A 20,135-nucleotide genomic window follows, 5' to 3' on the forward strand; every position below is an offset into this window, starting at 1 on the left:
TGAGTCACACTTGTCTACACCGGGAGACAGCAGCCAGCTGGCAGGGAAAGATTGACACATGGTGTATGTCTGTATGTCCATGTATGTCTGTGTGTCGCATTTTTAGATGGTTGTCATGTCAGAAAACTTGAGAGCACGGAGTGTTGTGCCGACCGGAACTTATCAAAATGGCAGACGTATCCTGTCAAGCTAAACCTCAGCACTGCGAATGAACAGAAGCACAAACCATTTAGTTCTCTACATATTTTTGTAGTTGCTTAAAAACAATCTGTTTATTGTGTTTTAAAGGTCAAGAAAATGATCGACATGGTTGTATAAATATGATGGAAAGTGTATGGAATAAGAAATATAGAAATGGAGAATTCTAAATATTTTGTAGTCATATTGAAGGACAACTTGAATGAAAAGAACAATAAATGCTGAAAGATATTGCATGTGTGTGAAGCCTTTTTATTTGTGTAGGTCTATAATAAAACATACTTTACTTCAGAAGATAAAATTACAATGCATGGTCTTGATTCCCAAATCTGATCGCTACACTATTAGTAAGCATTTTCCACAGCGATGACGGCTTCCTGGCAGAGAGGATCCAGTTTCCCGTCTCCACCTTTTGAAGTGAGGAAAAATAGTTAATACAAACTATTGTTATTAACATGAATAGCCTAACTATAGTCAATGCAAACAATTTAGTTCTGCATTACATTCTTTCTTAAATGTTTCATAAATGCTATCACTACGATTATTCTCTTAATTTATATATTTGATCTTAATTGTCCAATACGTAGGCCTGATATGATTGATTGTGAGTCATGTTGCAGGACGTGATAACATGAGGGCCTTCAGCCTGTGAACTCACCGAACTGCAGGTCCTTTACGCAGCAGGTGAACACGCGCTCCCCGTGCACCACGAGCTCCACCATGTTCCAGTCTCTGCTCTCCTCGAGGACGCAGCGATGCCCGCGCGCTACAAGGGAAGCTTTTCGAGACAGTTATTCAATTGGAAAATTAGAGTATTAGGCTACTATTCTATTATCAAACAAATTGATCGCGCTTCAATGTATTTATTTATTTGTAAATACCTACACTCTAGTCCTTCTAGACGGAACGTGCGATATGCCACGAGTCCACATGACTCGTACGGTCCATAACGCACGAAAACGGTTGCATTTCTAGGCATTTATTTGGTTGGATGGCTTGTTTTTTTCAAACATACGCGTCTCCAAGGAAGTGAGCGGACGTTGTTGACCCGCTGACGTCACTGTGCAGCTTGTACCAACATGATCATCGGGATCCTGTTTAGTTACCCACGGCTCTTGTCTCCATCAAACGGCTGCGATGATGGATTGTAGACTCACGCCCCTCCATCATTCATAAGTAACACAAAGTAGGCTTTAATCTTGCATCATATTTCAGGCGGAAAATGCTTTTATATGCATAGTAACAACAATGTTCGAATTACGTGGGAGTCTGAGGGAGCCTCCCATAAAGTGAGGACTGGCTCCCATAAAGGCAACAAAGTAAAAAATCTGAGGGGGTCTCTCATATCTGAAGGTGTCTGCCATATGTGGCATTGTAATTTAATTACGCTCATTATCCGTCCCCGTGCGGTCTCTTACCATTAAAGACGTTAAATTAAAATATAGGCTAGGCCTAGGCCTACTATACGGGACGTAGACAGACTCATTTTACGGATTCCTGTGAGACCAGGTTGCCTTAGGCTAATTGCATCTGTCGCATATGTCAGGTAAAAACTAAACGTCAAGGGAAAGAGGTGGTGTTTGAAAAAAGTATTTCGATCGCTTATTAAGTTCACTCGTTACCTATAATGGTTTATTCGTTTCCCAGTATAATTTCCTTCATTTAGAAGAAAGTTTGGTTCATTTTTGAATTGTAAAATAAATAAAATATTTCTTTGGAAGTTGCGAGTTTTTTTAATTATTGGAAGCGAGCTGTACCCACGGCCCAAAATAAAGAACAGCCGTCCCAATTCAGGGGCTGCATCCTTAGAAGGACCTATTTGAAGACCGCTGACGTTACGCCTCGTACCCACTGTACACGTCCGTCGACGGAAGAGAGTGGGCGTGTCCGACGCATGGGGTAAAACACGATCTGCGTATAACGTGCGTATAACGCGATCTGATTGGCCAACGGATCCGTCGCTGCCTGGAAAGTTAAACTTTTCTCAACTTTTGGACGCAAGAGACGGAGCCGATTTGACGGACGGACCCACAATGCATTTCGGGAGCGTCCCATGTAAAGTCAATGTGAGATCCGTCGACGGACGTGTACAGTGGGTACGAGGCGTCACAGCGGCGCGTCAAGTGCTGTCCCATTTCGAAGGGTCCTTCGAATGCGGCCGAGATATGCAGCCTTCATTTCCCGGATTTGAAGGACGCATCGGATGCATCCTTCACGGCCCAACGTATCCCAACATTCATTGAGCGTTGGATATTTTTTCAGAAATGGCGCGGAGAGAGCGGAAGCAGCAGCTGCAGCGAATACATATTTAATGACAAAACAGTAAAGTAATGTAAGTATGTAAAAATCATTTTTTTTAAAGTAAGGTTGGGACCATTTTAAATATGTAACTTTATTGTCAAAGTTCAATGACATTAACGCTAGACATATAACGTTATACTAATTAACGTTAAGCCAACGTCCTCGCTTCCTCTTCACCCGGCGGTGAATCTTCTCCCACTCCTCCAATAAAAGATAAAACAACCAATACAATTATGATTTCTGGCTCCATATTTCTCCTCCGCTGTCCGGTTTGAACCGCAGCTGTCAGGGTTGCTAGGCGACAGGAGCGGCGCGTGGTCACGCAAGGTAAAGGACGTTAACGGCTGGTTACGCAATCCGGAAATGCTCTGTAGGCTAGACCGTCTCATTTAACAACACTCGTTCGGCCTTCGGTGTGGTGTTCGATGCAGTGTTCGATGCAGCCTTCGCGGTCTACGAAGGCTACACCTTCATAGACCGCGTCCTTCGAGGGATGCAGCCCCTGAATTGGTACACAGCCATGATCCTTAATTCAAACATGCCGTTTCATTTGGCTTCAATTGGCTACGGATGTGAACCTGGAATGAACATGCACAACAGGGATTTCTAAAGGTTACTGTACAGTGGCGGAGACTGCAGGAGCTGAAACATCACTACGGTAGAGCTAAGAAGGTTCTACGAGTGCTTCAGACCAACCTTACCAACGTACGAAAGATATTAGTAGCAAAGAACGTTTTGTAGAAATGTTAAGGTAGTTAAAGAAGAGGTTACGAATACCGGCGCTTTTGCGCATGGTAAGGCTATGTGCGCGGTGCGCCAACTTCTTTTATGAGATAGAGAGACCCCCTTAAAGATGAAAATATATTTCAAACTTCTTGCTTAACAATAATAAGTACTAGGTACTGCACACCACCCTATGCTATGCCGGAATTAATTACTAACGCTGTATAACTGCTGGTCGTTGCATTAATAGCCTACTATAACAGAACAGACATGGGCCTATTATACAGAGAAAATTTGTTGCACATGGCTGATGCAATTTATCTATATGTATGATATTTACATAAAACACCCAGATGGATCAGGTTAATTTCATTTCAAAAGATTTCCCGAGCATTTATGGGCTACGTAAACTTCAATCCACATGATAAAAAATAATCCACGGACCACCAAAGTAACGTTTGATGCCATTATTATTAATAATACAGCTAAAACAACACACAAACGTCTTAATGCCTGGAGAAACGAAACGTCACATACACAACACAACGATGCTGCACATAGCCCTTCTCATAAGTATCACAGCAATCCATAGGCCCACAACACATCAAAATCCAAGTCTATAAATGCGGGTCTTACCTAACACAGAAGCGACCACAGAGACCACACGCCTTTATTAAACAAATGCAAGGCATTTTGGAATTGTCAACCTATCAGCGCAACAAGCGCGCGTTAACTGCGAGCACACTCATAACTTCATAATACTTCCACACAGAAGACTTTCCTTGATTTTTGATCATTTTAAACTCTCCCGATGCCAATTTATTCTTAACGTCCTCCATCGCTCGCTTGCATTGCGTTGTCACATATAGTAGTCACTGCACGTGTGTGACGTGTGTGGAATGTGTGCGATGCACGGCTTGTAGTTCAGAACAAGTTCATCATTTGTGAATGTGTCTCTTAAATCAGAAAAACAGACACGTTTAACAAAGTTGCATTCATCAAAATTCATTCAACAAGTGTATTTTGTCAGGTAATTATGACATTTAACCAATATTTGAGATGTGTGAAACACTATTTGACTGAAATGGTAAGATATATTGAGTTTTCTTTTGACTAAAACTAGACTAAAGACTTTTAGTCGACTAAAACTTGACTAACAAAAAAATATGTGAATGACTAAATATGACTAAAACTAACAAGGACATTTGGCACAAGACTAAGACTACATTAAAAATAGGTGACAAAATTAACAAAACACGCAGTCTATTGCGAGTCTTACTGTCAGTGTCATTTACAGCTGAAAAGCCCCTTTTGCACTCTGATGACGTGGGCAGGTATGTTCTGCTTGCTATGGACAGCTTCTGCAGTGTTTCACCTGGTGCATCCTCTTGTAACTTCCAGTCGCGTGTTTTCGCGAGGCCCGTATTTCTTTTTCTCCATAAAGGATAAGTGTGTTGCTGTCCTGTGGCCAAAAGCGCTTGTCGAGGGGTTTGAGCATATGAACGAGATCTGACTCTGACATTCGCTTCTTAAGATTGTCGATGACAGCCTGATAGAACTGACCCCTTTTAATCTTACCGCTGCTCTCAACTAGCTCCACACCTTTGAACAGTCCTTGTGACATGTGTTCCTCTGCCTCTGCTGATTTACCTCCACACTCTTTCGTAGTGTAAAGTACATCAATGCACTGCTGAATCTGACGACTAGCACTCACTATATCTATGTCCCTTTGCTGCAACCTTAGTGACAGGGCCTGCAGCTCACGAAGCATGTCTTTCATGCAAGCCAGATTGGCTACAAATCCAGCGTTGTTTGTGGAGCCCAAGGTACTTCTTCCTATCAGTGTCACTGCAAGATGGATCCTCACTTGCGGTTTTAAAGTGGCTTGCTAAAGCAGGGTAGTTGTTCCAGACGGCTTTGGCAGTTCTAAAACTACTTGCCACCCACCTGATGGTAAAAATCTGCCCGATTTTCAAAACCTGCATGTTCAACTCCTCTGCTGCCTCCTCGAGTAGTCTGGCATTCTTTGCGGACTGGTGGTACAAAGCATACAGTTTTGAAATGAAAAACTCAAAGTGGTTACATCCAGCAACATCTTTTTCTGCGCAGTGGCAAAGGCACTGACTGGATATTTGGGAAATCCTTTTTCAGGCGAACAATGACTCCACTGTTTTTGCCCGTGAGGACAGACGCGCCATCAGTGGCTATGCTGAAGAGATTATTAGACAAAAACTCGTCATCAAAACCTGCTTTACGTAGAGCCTCTCTCAGGCTGTTGTAGATGGACTCAGCGTCTGTGTCCTCCGTTAACTCTTTGAGGTCTAGAACGACATTATCCACAGCCCCTTTTCCTGTCACGTCACATCTCACATATAAAATCATAATGCACGTCCGTGCACTGTGCTCTCATCAATAGTGATGCTTATTTTTGACTGGGCCTTTTTAACATTAGAAACAAACTTGTTGCGCATTTCGTGTGAGATGTGGCCAATAATCTCAGCACAGGATTTATCGGATCTGTGTACAGGGCCTACATTTGCCCCATTGATCTCTTGGAGCTGCATGACGGGTGGGAGTTTTTTAAAAGCCATCCTTTCCTTGGCTACCATATAGGCAGATCTGAATGCGATGGACGTTTCCTCAAACAACTTTGCGTTGATTGCGAGAATCTTGTTCGGCAGTATTCCTTTTTGTCTTGTTTCTGCCAGTTCAACTGCCCTGTTGTGTGCCACACTATCCATGGGCTTATATATTTTCTTACAAAAGTTATTTTGTCTTTTACTGGTTACGCCGTTAATCCACTCTTCTGACAAGTGCGTTCCAACTTTATCAGGAGGACAAGGCATTTAGCATCCCTGCAAAGAGAACATCCTACGCATCCATCCTTGGAGAATAGCCATGGTAGGCTTTTGGTCCACTCATCCCACTGTTGGCTGGTCCAGCCGGCTGGGACCACCCCAGCAACTTCACACCCCCTATCTCCAGCAGCAGGCAGGAAGGAAGAGCCATTGGGGGGGTCATCAGCATAATCATCCTCTTCCTCATCTTCGACCTTCGACCTCTACTCTATGGTTATCTTCTTGGCTCTTGGCTCGTCTTGTTGTGTCTCTTTAGCCCCCACAGTAACGTTAATGTTAGTGGTCAAGTTAATATTAGAACTAATGTTAGCGGCCTCTTGTCTCGGCTTTGTTGTAGCAGCACGAGTCCCAACCTCCGATGTGCTACCACCAGCTACAGACGGCTGGTCCTCTTTTTCAGCTTGTTTGGACGTTTTTATAGAAATCGGCCAAGGTGAGTTGCTTTCTTTTTTTAGACATGTCAGCAACAATGGCGTGCAGTTGACAGTCTTTTAAGCAAGTTAACTAAACAAGCTTGTGTGATTGGGTAGTGGGGCTGCAGGCAGCGCCCCCCCGCTTCAAGCAGCTCTAGCGCGGTAATAATGACAAGCATTAGGCTACGTTGCTTTCATGAATCATAAACTCAAAATATAATTTTATTTCACTTATTTTACACCTTTGAGAAAAACATGCCCAAATAGCATTTATTTGGATATCATATAAATATTTTAGAGCTCCTCCAAAATTTCACAAACCATGTTTCCAAGGGAGCTCATGTCACCACTAGGGGAGCTATAGCTCCCCCTGCTCCCCCTTAATTCGCACACTGGTCTCACTAATCCTTCAGTGAATTATCGAGAAATTATTCAGTAGATTTTATTGCTTTTTGTTTCACAACAGTTCAGATTAACAGTAATAATCGGGTACAATCAAACATACATCAAAACATATTGAATCTTTTTAGTTTAGACAATATAGACAATAATACTTCACTTTTATATTTTATTCTGTAAAAGCAACGGCGTATAAAAATAAATAAAATGAGTCCCTTTTTTGTTTTGACAATAAATAAACAAATAAATATGTATTATCCTCATACATTATTAATAATATATTATATTTTTTCAATTCAGACTATACTTTTTATATTTCTATGTAGACTATAGCTATGGCTCTATAAAACCTTCACAATCACTCACATAGACACATATCAGTTTTGTCAACATCAAAGGCAATGGTCACATGGTCACTTTTACACATAAAGGTTTGAATCTGCGGGCGTTGGCTAATACTGAGACAACCACTCTGCTAACATACGAACCCACAGCCCAGTTTGGCATTTCTATTCCTCATGTTTTTTTTACACAGTAAGTGATCCTGCACAAACATGTAATAACACATTACAACCAAAAAATAATACAAATAATAACTTACCTCCATAAATAAATAAGGCATACATTAATCCGTCACTTGAATTGCCATTTATATATTATTCTGTTCTGTTTGGTAGCCAAACGTCTAAAACACACATCAACACATCCATATTACATAAGCAGCCGTTATAGCACAGATGAACTTGCCACATATCCTTTCCTTTTTCTATAATATTTAAGCAAAGTTTTCACTATTTTTGACCAATAGCAGCAGCTTCCATCCTGCGGTTAGCCAACGTCTGTATATGGTACGCTGTGTCTTATTTGGTTGAATGATTGCATAACACCATCGTTAGCTGCTAAAGAAACAAAAATTTGCCAACAGTGGTCAAATAACTCATCCTGGGAAGAACTATCCAAGGGAGGGTGGGGGACATTGCACTTAACCCACTGTGCACGCCTTCATAGGTATTATATATTGCCCTGGTGTGCATAATAAATAGTCACACCACTGCTAAGACTGTGCAACCTAATATTTCAACATTGTTCTAGTGGTTTCACTACCTCACCATAAAGGTGTATCTGTATGAAATGGTGGTCTTAAACCTTGTTTGGTTGGCACAGTGCAGTGGGTCTTACGAGGGCAGGACTTGCTTTAGTTGTTTACTTTTCATTCTTGACTGACGTTGAAGGGAGCAGAAGGCGTCCTGTGATGTCATCATTGGGCCTCCAATTGGACCATCTTAAAGTAGTTATACAGTCACATTACAGCAGGGGGTCCACAATGTCTGCAATGGTGTCCTCTGGTATTATACCGTACACTACAGTGGTCTGGTTCCTGGCAACACCTGGGGAGGAGGCAGACTTTAGAATCAGACCTGAATGCTGGAGAGAAAATTGGATTTAATGCTTTGGTGGTACTACTGCTGGAGATGAGTTGGCAGCATCGACTGCTGATGCTTTGGTTTTAAGACAGTATCGTAACGACGAGGAAAGTGCAACACATTCGACTCAAGCTAATTTCAAAAATTGGTTTCCATAAGATCTGTTAGCAGAGGGTTTGCCTAATTTCTAATGATTATAGATTCTAACGTGTATTAATATCCTGACCTACAAACAGATGCTTAGTAAGATGTACATAATTGAGGAGTTTTTAAATGGGCGAAAAAAGCTCTTGGTAAAGGGAAGGTCACACTGTAAACGATAAGAAGATCTAAGAAGAACAAAGGTAGCTCAGTGTTCCTCCATACATTCAGTAATGAACTATTTTCCATACAAGCAATATTATTACTTACACTTATATTATACAAACACTAAACATTGAAGACAATATACGTTCCTCCAGGAAAAATCGTTCTTACCTTTTTTACTTACTTCAAATCTTCCGTTCTTTGGAGCCTCCTTGTGAAGTCGTCTGAGTCTGGATATCCACTTGGCTTTTTGCCGCTGCTTTGCTCACTAAAACCTTGGGCGGAGGTCTCTGGACATCCCCCAGAATGGCTGGTTTCCCGCCAACCAGCCTTGTTGCTTGGCTCTGCGTAGGCCTCTCAAGAGTTTCCTCCTTGGGCTTCCCACTGGGTTTCTCATTGGCTTTCCCATTAGGATTCCCATTGGTGTTGGCGTTGTGTCTGGTGCATAGGTCCCTCATCTCCAGAAGGCCCTGCTCCAGCGTCTGGACAAACTCCTCGGAGCACGTTTGAGGGCTGTCCCTGAAACTGGACACGCAGAAGAGGACGTGGTCTGACTGGGGGTTGTAGCAGGCGCCATAGCCGTCCGGGACCACCGGCCCGTAGCAGCAGAACATGTCGACGGTGGTGGGCACCTACAGGAGGTACATAGAGTGTAAAGGCTTAAACTCAGGCATTCCTCCATTGTTATAAACGAGGGATCGGTTTAAATGATGCACTAAAGGGAATGAAAACAAAGAACATCATTTGGATAGTAAAATATAAAGGTTTATACTGGATGGAATCAGATTAGACAGGTTTATTGATCCCCTGGGGAAAAATAACAACGTTGGGATGCAGGGGGAGTAGGGGGTAAAGCACGGGGATAAAGGGCAGGAGGATAATGCATTTATAGCATAAACTAATACTAAGATATAATTGAATATTGGTAGGTAGACAGGGGTAGATAAGTTAATAAAGTCATGCTGTTACGCATGTTTTAGGAACAGAGGCTATGTGCTGATATTTTCTTTGACTCAATGTGAATGAAATGTATTTTTAGCGGGGGGGGGTTTAAATAGCAAAGTTTACCTGACTTGTAGACAGAATGAATTGATTACTGATCAGAAAGGCTTCGTCTTTGAATATCTCTGGTTTCTCCAGCTTCAGGTCTTGTGCTATTTCACGGAGTCCCAGTAAGTGATTGTCAATGGCCTTCCCAGTGATAGCCTGTAATGATTGAAGGTAGCTTTTTGTTAGGGTATGTTGAAATACCAACATACCAACAATACCATAGTTCTGTATAGCATGACCAAATATTGTGTCCTTTTTTTTATTTACCAGAACAGTGTACTTCGTCTGTGCATTGATTGCTCCTCGTAACCGGCCCATCTTTTCGGTATCCTGGGCATGGAAATGATATGAATAAGTTTGAATTACTATTGTTCTTAATGTGCTGGTGTGACCGATGGAATAATGTGCACTCCCAGCATCCCAGCAAGTTATTCTCTACTCTAATATGTGGTATTTCTGATACCTGAGTATTTTCATGTTATATTTGTTGCCATTTGCAACAGTTGTTTTCCCCCTGACACCAGCAGGACTAAGAGTTTTGTAGTTCTGTGAGGGCTCCTACAGGGGGAGCATAGAGATGTTGAGCTTCTTTAACCACCTTCACCTTTGGGGGAAGGAGGGTTGAGATTGTAATGAAAATAAGGACATTTCCTGCAACAACTCAACTCTCACAAGATTTCAGATTGAGACTTCCCCTTGAGCAAGACTTGGTGAGACAGAGTAACAAACAGATAGGATCAAGCGAAAGGTAAAGAAAACGTTTAATTTCTCTGACGGGATGCCCTCCATAATGTTGTCAAACACAGTCTCAGACAACAATCTGAGACTGTCAGTGGCAAAAAAAAAGCATATTTAGAGGACGTACACTGATGGGGTGCTTTTGCCCCTTAGGGTAACATTGTAGCCTGTACTGCGGCAGCAATGTCTGAGCATTCTCTCACAATACTGGGGAAAATGATTTGTCTAAGTGTATTAATCACCTAGACCTATCAATGGCAAAATAGGGTCCAAGTAGAACCATCCCGCAGTTATCCTTTAAGGGACACCTCACTTCCTCCCCAGTCATTACATACATGAGGACAGTTTGTCCGCAGTTTGTCCCAAATTCTGTGCATCTTTCATAAAATACTCCCCTTTTCTGGGCTTAGCTACTATATTATTATTTACACTACATGATGATGTAGATTATTTCTAATCAGCTCATCGAATTAAGGAATAAATGAATGAAATGATGTATAGTTTGGATGAACAGAACTCTAACCACATATGCAGTTATAAGAGCCACCTTACACTTGATTTCAAATCGGCCATTGCTCTGACGAACTCCAGAGCCTCAGCGGTTGCTGAGCGGATGTTTTCCACTCGACCTTCCTGAAAACGCCTGATGGACGCGCTCTCGTAGGTGGATACCAGGCGTCCATGACACCTACAGAGTCAGAAGGAGCCCTTCTTAAAGCAGGAGGTCTATTGTTTGGTGGATCCATAGCTAGAGACCATATCTAGGCGGCCTGTCTGTGTCTTACTTGTAGTAGGCTAGCTGCAGGGCCACCTGGATGTAGGCGTCCGGGCTCATCTTCTGCTTCTTGATGAACTCCTTCCCGTACTCGTGGAACTTATGAACATCCATGTCCAGGTTTCTCACCTGCCTGGACGTGCGCAAAATGACGGAAGGAGGGAGAAATGAAGAGAGAGGAAAAAATGAAACCAGAAGAAAGAAAGACTTAAAGGTCCCATGACATGCCACCAGCTGTGGTGTGATTTGCCGTTACAAGCCGTTTGGAAAATCACAGGTGGGCGTACCAGCCTACCCAGTGGACTGTAGCAAACGTTACTCATCTATCCGTAGCACATCTAGGTGGACACGCCCACCTGTGATGTCATAACAGACAGATTTTCAAAACGGCTTGTAATGGCTAATCACACCACCTGGTAGCATGTCATGGGACCTTTAACATAAGATACTGTTTTCTGTGTTTTTTGTATTTCTTTGAGAAACCATGCAGTGAGATTAGACCTGTTGAGTTTGTCTGCAGAAAAGGAGAGGTGCTTGTGGATTTCTGGAGTGCATTTCCAGCGTAGTCTTCGAGGAGCAGGAAGCTCACTCACGCTTGCAGCTCTCACCAGTTTAGACGGACTGCCTCTCCTGGGGTCACAAAGAACTATGTGTTTCCATTCCCAACCTCATCTGTATTCACATTGATTTGGGTAAAGCCCTCTACTAAATAACTAGTAAATAGCCCCTTTTAATTACTAAAACCAAATGACTGAGTTTGTACTCACATGTATTTGAGGAGGTACTCTGTGCATTGCACAAGGACGATCCCTTCAAAAGCAGAATGCTCACACACCACTCCACAGCAGCCATCGGCTCCTATGACAAACTAACACAGCCATGTTTACTGTTGATCATTAATACATGCATTTTGTCATTCACCAGACACTCTTATATTATCCAAGCAACTGATGAAGTGAGGCTGAGAACAATCAACATTTGAGTAAGTGTCGAGGCAGGGTTACCACAACAGTAGATGAGGTTGACTTGCAGCCCGAGTCTGATTATCTGATGTACTATTCATTCCACCCACTAACATATTAAATGTATGCGGTCTTGGCAGGGTCTACACAGACTAGGGGGCCAAATGAATGATGTAGTTCCAACAAGATGAATTCTTCATCAAAACATGGAGACCCAGCTAATGATGACTTTTGAATGGGGTCGTCGTCCAATGGGATCTTTGAGATTTCTCCTAATCATATTCTTCTTTTTTTGGGCATGCAATTATGCCAAAAAAAGTTTTTTTTTGGCATAGATTAGTGGAGTTTTTATGACACTAATCCATGGCATGCCATGGATCATGAGTTGTTTGAGCTTCCCTTTCTTTATTACAATCTTTCTTTCTCTCTATCTCCCTTTGTCTTTCTGTCTGCAATTTCTATCTGCACACCATACCGCAATAGTCATATCTCTACTGTCCCCATCTCTGCATTACCTGCATGGGTTTGTCGTACCATCGGTTTCCCCCGTTCTTAGCCCCGCCTCCTCCATGCAGCATCAGCTTGGCCCTGGAGGTGTCAGTCAAATCAAGGCCAGTCGATTGGTCCAGACACACCAGACATAGGCACCTCTCGATCATATCCAGAGCATCCCTGTTTGTTGACTCTTAAGCATAAAATAAAATAAAAACCAAACCATTAACTGCAGAGAACACATCCGCTTGCCCCTCCATGTGTATGGAAAACAGGCACATGTTTATATCAGTTGGAGCTTTACATTTCCTGTGGTTAAAACCGTACCTTTCATGAGCACCCGGCGGGACTCCGCCCACTCGGTGCGACCGTCTGAAGTGAGTAGACCAATAGGAGGGAGGCGCTCCTCCTCGCTGTCGGCCATTTTAGAGATCTTGTCCAGCTGGGTCAGCAGGTCCCTCTCGTTCAGTCGACGGAAGTTGATCACCACATCCAGGACGAAGAACTACAGAGGAGTAGCACTTTGTACACATTTTGTTTGTACTCATTTCGTTTGTACTGCATTGTTTTAAATCCCATTTGAGGACATTGATATATGACATGAAATGTTTGCCTTTCAAAAACTAAATTCAGCAAATCGCATTTAGAAGATCGCCAGCTTCAGTCCTTAGAAATCTTCCAATGTCGTTTTTGTTAGTATTTTAATGAATTATTATTGGATAATACAGTTTTTGTTGAAGCACTCCTAGCTCTTCTAACCTCCCTCTTCATTGCGTCTGGAATACCAGCAGCCATAACACATTGTACATTGTCTGCTACAAACAAAACCCCATATGAACTCACAAAGCCGAAGGTTGCTGGTTAATCTTCGCATAAATGTCACACTCTGTACACTTAATTAACTAAACAGAGAACGCTTGTCACCCGGGGTGCAGTTCACTAATCACTTCTCTTGCATTTCCGTTAACAAGAGGTCCTTCTGAACCTCTTATTCTCAGTCAGTGGTGATCCATATGTTGTGTCGTGACAAGGCCACAACGTAGAGTCCATCCCTCAGTCTAATTAACTGAAACAATCTGCCTGACATGTTTTATGTTCATGTTGTGTGAGCACAGTAATTAGGATGAGGAGATAAGTGATGGGGAACGACGGTGCCTTTGAGGTCTTAAAAACACTTTTTAAACACCATAAGCAGCTGAACACATTTTAAAAAGACATGTTTTAAAACCAATTATCTTTTGTTGTTTTTACATGGATAATTCAAGCGTTTGCATTTCCATCTTACATGGTATGTCTCATTATATATTGTTCTGTATTTGATTAACATCTTAACAGATTAACAGCTTAGGCCCACAGGCCAGGATAGTTTAGTGGCTAGAGTGTCTGAAAAGGAACCTGGTTTGAGACCCCCATATCCACAGTCTAACGCAGGCATCCTTGTGGAATAAGCTACCAGTTACCTGCTCCTTACTCACCTGTTTCTGAATTCACTATGTCACTTTGGATGAAAGCATCTATCATATGCTTGACAACTCAATAGTCACATAGCATATACTATACTACATGTAACTCTTTATAACAGAAATATTTGTTTTCTTTAATCCAACGCATTGTGGTTTGGTAGCCTCTCTCTCTGGTGTCTGACCTGGTAGCCTCTCTCTCTAGTCTCTGACCTGGTCTCTCTCTGGTGTCTGACCTGGTAGCCTCTCTCTCTGGTGTCTGACCTGGTCTCTCTCTGGTGTCTGACCTGGTCTCTCTCTGGTGTCTGACCTGGTAGCCTCTCTCTCTGGTGTCTGACCTGGTCTCTCTCTAGTCTCTGACCTGGTAGCCTTTCTCTCTAGTCTCTGACCTGGTCTCTCTCTGGTGTCTGACCTGGTCTCTCTCTAGTCTCTGACCTGGTCTCTCTCTAGTCTCTGACCTGGTAGCCTCTCTCTCTGGTGTCTGACCTGGTAGCCTCTCTCTCTGGTGTCTGACCTGGTAGCCTCTCTCTCTGGTGTCTCACCTGGTTTCTGCAGGCCACGATGATGTGCTCAGGCTCTGGCATCACGCTGCTCTGCTGGGCCACTAGTGTGTCCCTCTGGGGCCCCGGTAGGCGGTAGGAGGTGAACAGGCGGTAGTACTGCTCCATGCACAGGGGAGTCCCAGCCAGCTGGCCCCGTGCATAGTCCAAAGGCAAGGAGCGCCTACACACACACACACACGCACACACACACACACACACACACACACACGTACGCACGCACGCACGCACGCACGCACGCACGCAGTAAAACACACATCATGCATTGTCAGTTGACATCCATTTTCTTTACTTTCTTTGACGTAGATGTTGTGAAATGTGTTTGTGTGTGTGTGTGTGTGTCTGTGTGCGTGTCTGTGTGTAGAATGTGATGGCTCGATTGACTTACGTATCAAGGAGGGATTTGTACTCCAACATCCCTGAAATCAGGTGAGCAGCGAACCTAAGGAAAAACGTTACAGCCGAGACATGCTTCAACTTAATCAACTGTTGAAAGGTTCTCATTCTTGCCAGATCAATACAATGTCCACCAAACTGAAACCTTCCAGAGTCATTATATCTGCCACCAAGGCCGTTGACTCTTGTTTCTCCTCCACCTCCACACCCCCCACCCCTATACCTTACAGTAATAGCGACTATATGTCACGGATGTGTTCAACTAAGGCTTCATGCAATGGAAACACATCACTCCGCAAAATGTCATATTATTTTACACCTTTGCAGCATTGGCTACCATTTTCAGAAATGTCCCTTGACTTGTCTATGTCACAGTGCAGAATGACCATGTGATACATACAGAATGACAACACACACACACACACACACACACACACACACACACACACACACACACACACACACACACACACACACACGCACAAGCACACACATTGTTCCAACATGTTTTACATGGAGCAGCTGGTACCTTAGTGAGTCTATGGGAGCCCGGAAGTGCTGTGGAGGGAACACCATGACAGGACTGGAGTTGATGGGCAGGGCCATTCGGTTAGCCAGGTACATGTCATTCAGCCAGTAGTCATACACCTGGGGAGTAGTCAGGTACATGTCATTCAGTACCGGAGTGTAAAAAAGGGGAGCTCTTCGGACCACCATTTCTTTCTTTGCTCAAGAGGAGACTTCAAGATAAAGGAATCTGATGGAGGAAAATCCACCTGGAGAAAGCTTTGAAAATTGATGTCTGAACTCCCAAGAAATGGCAGAAAGGTTCAGGAAAGCTTTCACCAACACCACTGCAAGAGCCTACTGTGTTGTGAAGGATCAACGTGGAGTGGTGGCGTCAAGAACACCTGAGCTACCAGTCATTCTAATGCTGTTGGAGGTAACTGCCAATGCAGGACAGAAGATTGGAACTCTCATTGACTTAGCATCAGACTACGTCACCCACAGTGCTGCCAGGAGATTGAATCTGCTAAGTGAAAACATCACGCTAATCGTCCATGGAGTCGGAGGAATGGCCATGAAGGTGAAAACCAAAAGTTACTCACTCAGAGTGAGGGTCAAGACACCTACCGGCATGGAGAGAGCTCATGAGCTTGTCTGCTATGGCTTAGATTAAATCGCCAAAGTGCACAGAGTAATCAAACCAGAACAACAAAGCAATTCTTCCCAGAAACCAACCTGGAAGATCTCAAAAGACCAAAGCACATTGAGCTACTCATCAGTCACCGAGAGGGAAGACTTGCTCCACAAAGAGTGAAGGTGATTGGAGACCTTGTCCTTTGGGAAAGCCCATTAGGAAAGACAGTTGGTGGAGTGCATCCAGACCTCTTTGAAGTGGATATGGCTGCACATACATCTCAAACACACAGTGCCGCCGCTCCCCATACGCAGAGTACACAGAGCGAGAGCCCCCCCCCCCCAGAGCCCCCCCCCCCCCCCGTACAACTCCCCCCCCAAAGATGTCCCATCTTTTACTGCAATGCCAAAGTCTCCAGTCTCAATTCAAGTGATGAGTGACCAGGAAGATGCACAGCAAAGTGTCCCTGATGGAAAATAACCCAAGATCCAATTCTAGAAAGTACCAGGTGGTTCTGCAGTGGAGAGAATCCTTGACATCAGGAAGTTCAGCAATTTGACCAAGCTGACCAGAGTCATTGCCTGGGTATGGAGAGCTGTAAGGAAGTGGAGAACACTACTGACAAAGACCTCAGTCTCTAGCAAGCCAAAGTGGGAGGGAATTCCTTCAACACCAGAGATAACATCCCGAGCTAAAGAAGCTGTACTCACCATTGCAAAATGTGAAGATGCGCTCCAGGATCTGTTCCTTGCGGCTCAAGAAGGTGTAACCTTTTCAGACACCACACTGAACAGACTTGTCGTGTACAAGAAGGAAGACACTGGACTTTCTGCTCTGTGGAGGAAGATTCCAAATCTTTAATGAGGACAAAACTACAGTATCAATTATACCATATGATGCATGGATATCCACTCTTCTAACTCAAGTAGCCCACAATGCAAACCATGAAGAAATAGTGGGCACTCTACTCTGGATGCGAAGCAGAGCCTGGGTAATAAAAGGCTGGAAACTGGCTCAGAAGATTGTTGACAGCTGTGTGACATGGAGAAAAGCTTGGGCAAGAAAGTGCCAGCAGATCATGGGAGACCTTCCGTTGGAGCGGATAACAGCCAAACCATTTGAGTACACAACAGTGGACTTAAGCATGTACCTTAACATCTGGATAACTTGACAGGCGTACACCTGGGGAGTAGTGAGGTACATGTCATTCAGTAGTCATACACCTGGTGAGTAGTCAGGTACATGTCATTCAGTAGTCATACACCTGGTGTAACAAACTCATTTCTCCTACGGTGGATTAATAGAGTTGTTTCATATTGTATCATGTGGGGTGGGGTTTTCATAGTGGGCAGCCCTCTGGATTTCTGGGATTATTTGTACTTTTTGTTAATTTTGTTGATTTGTTCATTAGCATAATAGCTTTGCATTACATGGTAGTCAAAATCTGAACAGAATACTTAAGCAGAAACAAAATGAAGTAGTAAACATGATTGGGGATGGGAGGATGATCATCCAGGTGGTGTCCTCAGCATAATGAACAGCAGACATGGATGAAGATACGGTAGAGAGGTCATTCATGTAGAAAGTGTTAGGGATCAAACAAGTCAAATATCTCTTTAGAGACTCATTCTGCCAAGATCCCTGACCACCGATTCCCTTTACATTGAACCCACTGAACAATAGCATTGTTTGTTGCTATATGTATGCTTCTAGCGGTCATCAGTCTGTCTCGTAGAGCTTGCCCTGCAGATGACCTCTTCAGGGTGAGACGGATGCTCTACTGTCAGGAAAGACAGTTTTCGTTCAATTCTTGAACTGAATGACAAAAGCATATCTGTTGTGGATGTGTGAACCAGTCTTAAAAACATCAAATTTTCTGTCGAAGCTCTGTATATGTTTGTGCCACTACATATTCTCCTCCAGGCAAGGATTGAAAACACAAAGGGTGTTGAAATATAAACAGGTATAAGAATACATAGAATACATACTTAATTAAAACTATAAACGTGTGATCCTACATCCCAGTTGTTGTTCATTCCCTTATTCTATACCTGCTCTTAGGTGTGTGTGTGTGTGTGTGTGTGTGTGTGTGTGTGTGTGTGTGTGTGTGTGTGTGTGTGTGTGTGTGTGTGTGTGTGTGTGTGTGTGTGTGTGTGTGTGTGTGTGTGTGTGTGTGTGTGTGTGTGTGTGTGGTTGCATCCAGTTTCCTTCATTAATAAAGTTCACCATGTTGCATCAGACCCCTGAGTTGAAAACGTTATATTCACCCAGTTGGCTGTCTTTTCGCTCCTCTCCAGGAGCCTGCTCTGCAGCAGCTCCCCGGGGCCTCCAGGAGCCCCAAACTGAGTCACTATCTTCAGGGTCTCCTGGTACTGCTCCTCTGTCAGCAGGGGCCTCAGGGTCCTCAGGTAGAGGTCCAGCGTGTCCCCCAGGACGGGCACGGGCAGCTTGGGCAGAGCCTGGCCAATAGTGGAGAAGGAGAACCTCATAAGCTTTTGATTGTCGTGGACAGATTAAAAACCAACTCATCTGGACTGGTTTTTAAATATAACATATTTATTCACTCTGAGATGTTATTTTATGTAAAATAAATACTAATGGTTGAAATTAAGCCCTAATTACACAGCAAAAAAATGTAGCATAATATTTCTAAATAAATCTATCAAATTGAGAGAAATTAACTTTCTAATAAAGATTGTACATTTTAAGACATAAACCTTATTTATATCATTGTACCTATACTCTCCATCATGCCATACGTCATGATTTGTATATTTTGTATTTACATCACCCCCTCCTTTCTCTGTCTCGCGCTCCCGATCCAGAACGGGCATGATGGAGGCGCAAGGCGCGGTCGGTCAGGTGTATTTCCTCTCGACTCAGCTCCAACTCTGCGTGTGCGTAAAATACATGACATGACATTGTGTCCGACCTCACCCTCGGTTGCATCAATGCAGGTTGGTTCGCGTCGGGACGCATTCCCTGTACAGTGGAAGATAACGGTGCCCTAGCTCTGGAACCGCGGGAACGATAATTACGCACCGAAGGTATAACGCCTTTTTTTATTCCATGATGATTCAGAAAACTTCTTACGTCCAATTCAACGCTCATATCAATCTCACAGGCCTACTAATGCAGGACTTTATCACTACAAACTTGCTTGTTTGGTATTTGTTTACAATGTGTTTCTTAAAAAATATATCCTTATTATGCCTATACTTAAATCATCATCATCAGATTCAACTTACCAAAAAGTAGCAATTTAATCCATAACCCCCGGAGGCAAAGAGGTCTCAGGTGTGTTTGTCATGAAAGGAACCCATCTCCATAAAATAGTCGCCCAATATCATCAGCTCAGCTGTGGACTGCGTGGTAATCCTGTGTGTGCCTGCCCCACCGGTAGTTTGTTGGCAGGAGGGGAGGAAAGGAGGAGAAGAAGGGGTACCTTCAGTCGGGCCAACCAGACTCCTCCCATCAGCCTACGTACACCGCTGTCCACAGACAAGTGTGTCCCTCCTGCGCCCTTGTTTCATTACGCACCATGACACAGGCCTAGGTGTGCAGTTTAAGGTGATGCGGATGAACAAGCTACTTTGGGAAGTGTGTTTTTCTTTTTATTGTTTTCCTTAAGTCAGCCAATTATGTCCTTATCTCCTTGAAGGTGGTGGTTATAATAGGCGTGCTGATTGGTACTTTTACACGGTCAAAGCAATGTAGTCCATATTAACTTCACAATTTCTCTTAAAACGAATTTCCTACTTTTGACCAAAAATACATGCAGAATATCGAAAACTGTTATTATGGACGTGAGGTCGGCTGTGCACGTACACAACCTCTCCAATATTGACGTACGATCTCAGTAACTCTCGTGTTACTGAGATCGTGTTACTGAAATTTCGTGTTGTTTTTTTGTTCTGCACTAAAACTCAATTTTATTTT

General features: G+C 43.3%; 2 protein-coding genes across 2 annotated transcripts; both read right to left on the bottom strand.

Annotated features, from left to right (window-relative positions):
* Positions 1–542: 542 nt before the first annotated feature.
* On the bottom strand, positions 543–1,177 carry cUnh10orf53 (chromosome Un C10orf53 homolog; the record flags this gene model as incomplete). The annotated part of the gene is made up of 3 exons (XM_084470509.1): positions 543–607; positions 857–976; positions 1,084–1,177. The coding sequence occupies 3 exons, from the start codon at positions 1,175–1,177 to the stop codon at positions 543–545; spliced, it is 279 nt and encodes a 92-aa protein (XP_084326635.1).
* A 7,630-nt stretch (positions 1,178–8,807) lies between these two features.
* chata (choline O-acetyltransferase a) lies at positions 8,808–19,030 on the bottom strand (the record flags this gene model as incomplete). The annotated part of the gene is made up of 14 exons (XM_084470178.1): positions 8,808–9,254; positions 9,691–9,828; positions 9,940–10,002; positions 10,963–11,098; positions 11,196–11,318; positions 11,687–11,815; positions 11,953–12,053; positions 12,663–12,832; positions 12,967–13,144; positions 14,642–14,822; positions 15,048–15,101; positions 15,585–15,703; positions 18,464–18,655; positions 18,983–19,030. The coding sequence occupies 14 exons, from the start codon at positions 19,028–19,030 to the stop codon at positions 8,808–8,810; spliced, it is 2,079 nt and encodes a 692-aa protein (XP_084326304.1).
* Between the last annotated feature and the right edge of the window lie 1,105 nt (positions 19,031–20,135).

Source organism: Micromesistius poutassou (genome assembly GCF_964030765.1).
Source record: "Micromesistius poutassou genome assembly, chromosome: 7".
Lineage (NCBI taxonomy): Eukaryota > Metazoa > Chordata > Actinopteri > Gadiformes > Gadidae > Micromesistius > Micromesistius poutassou.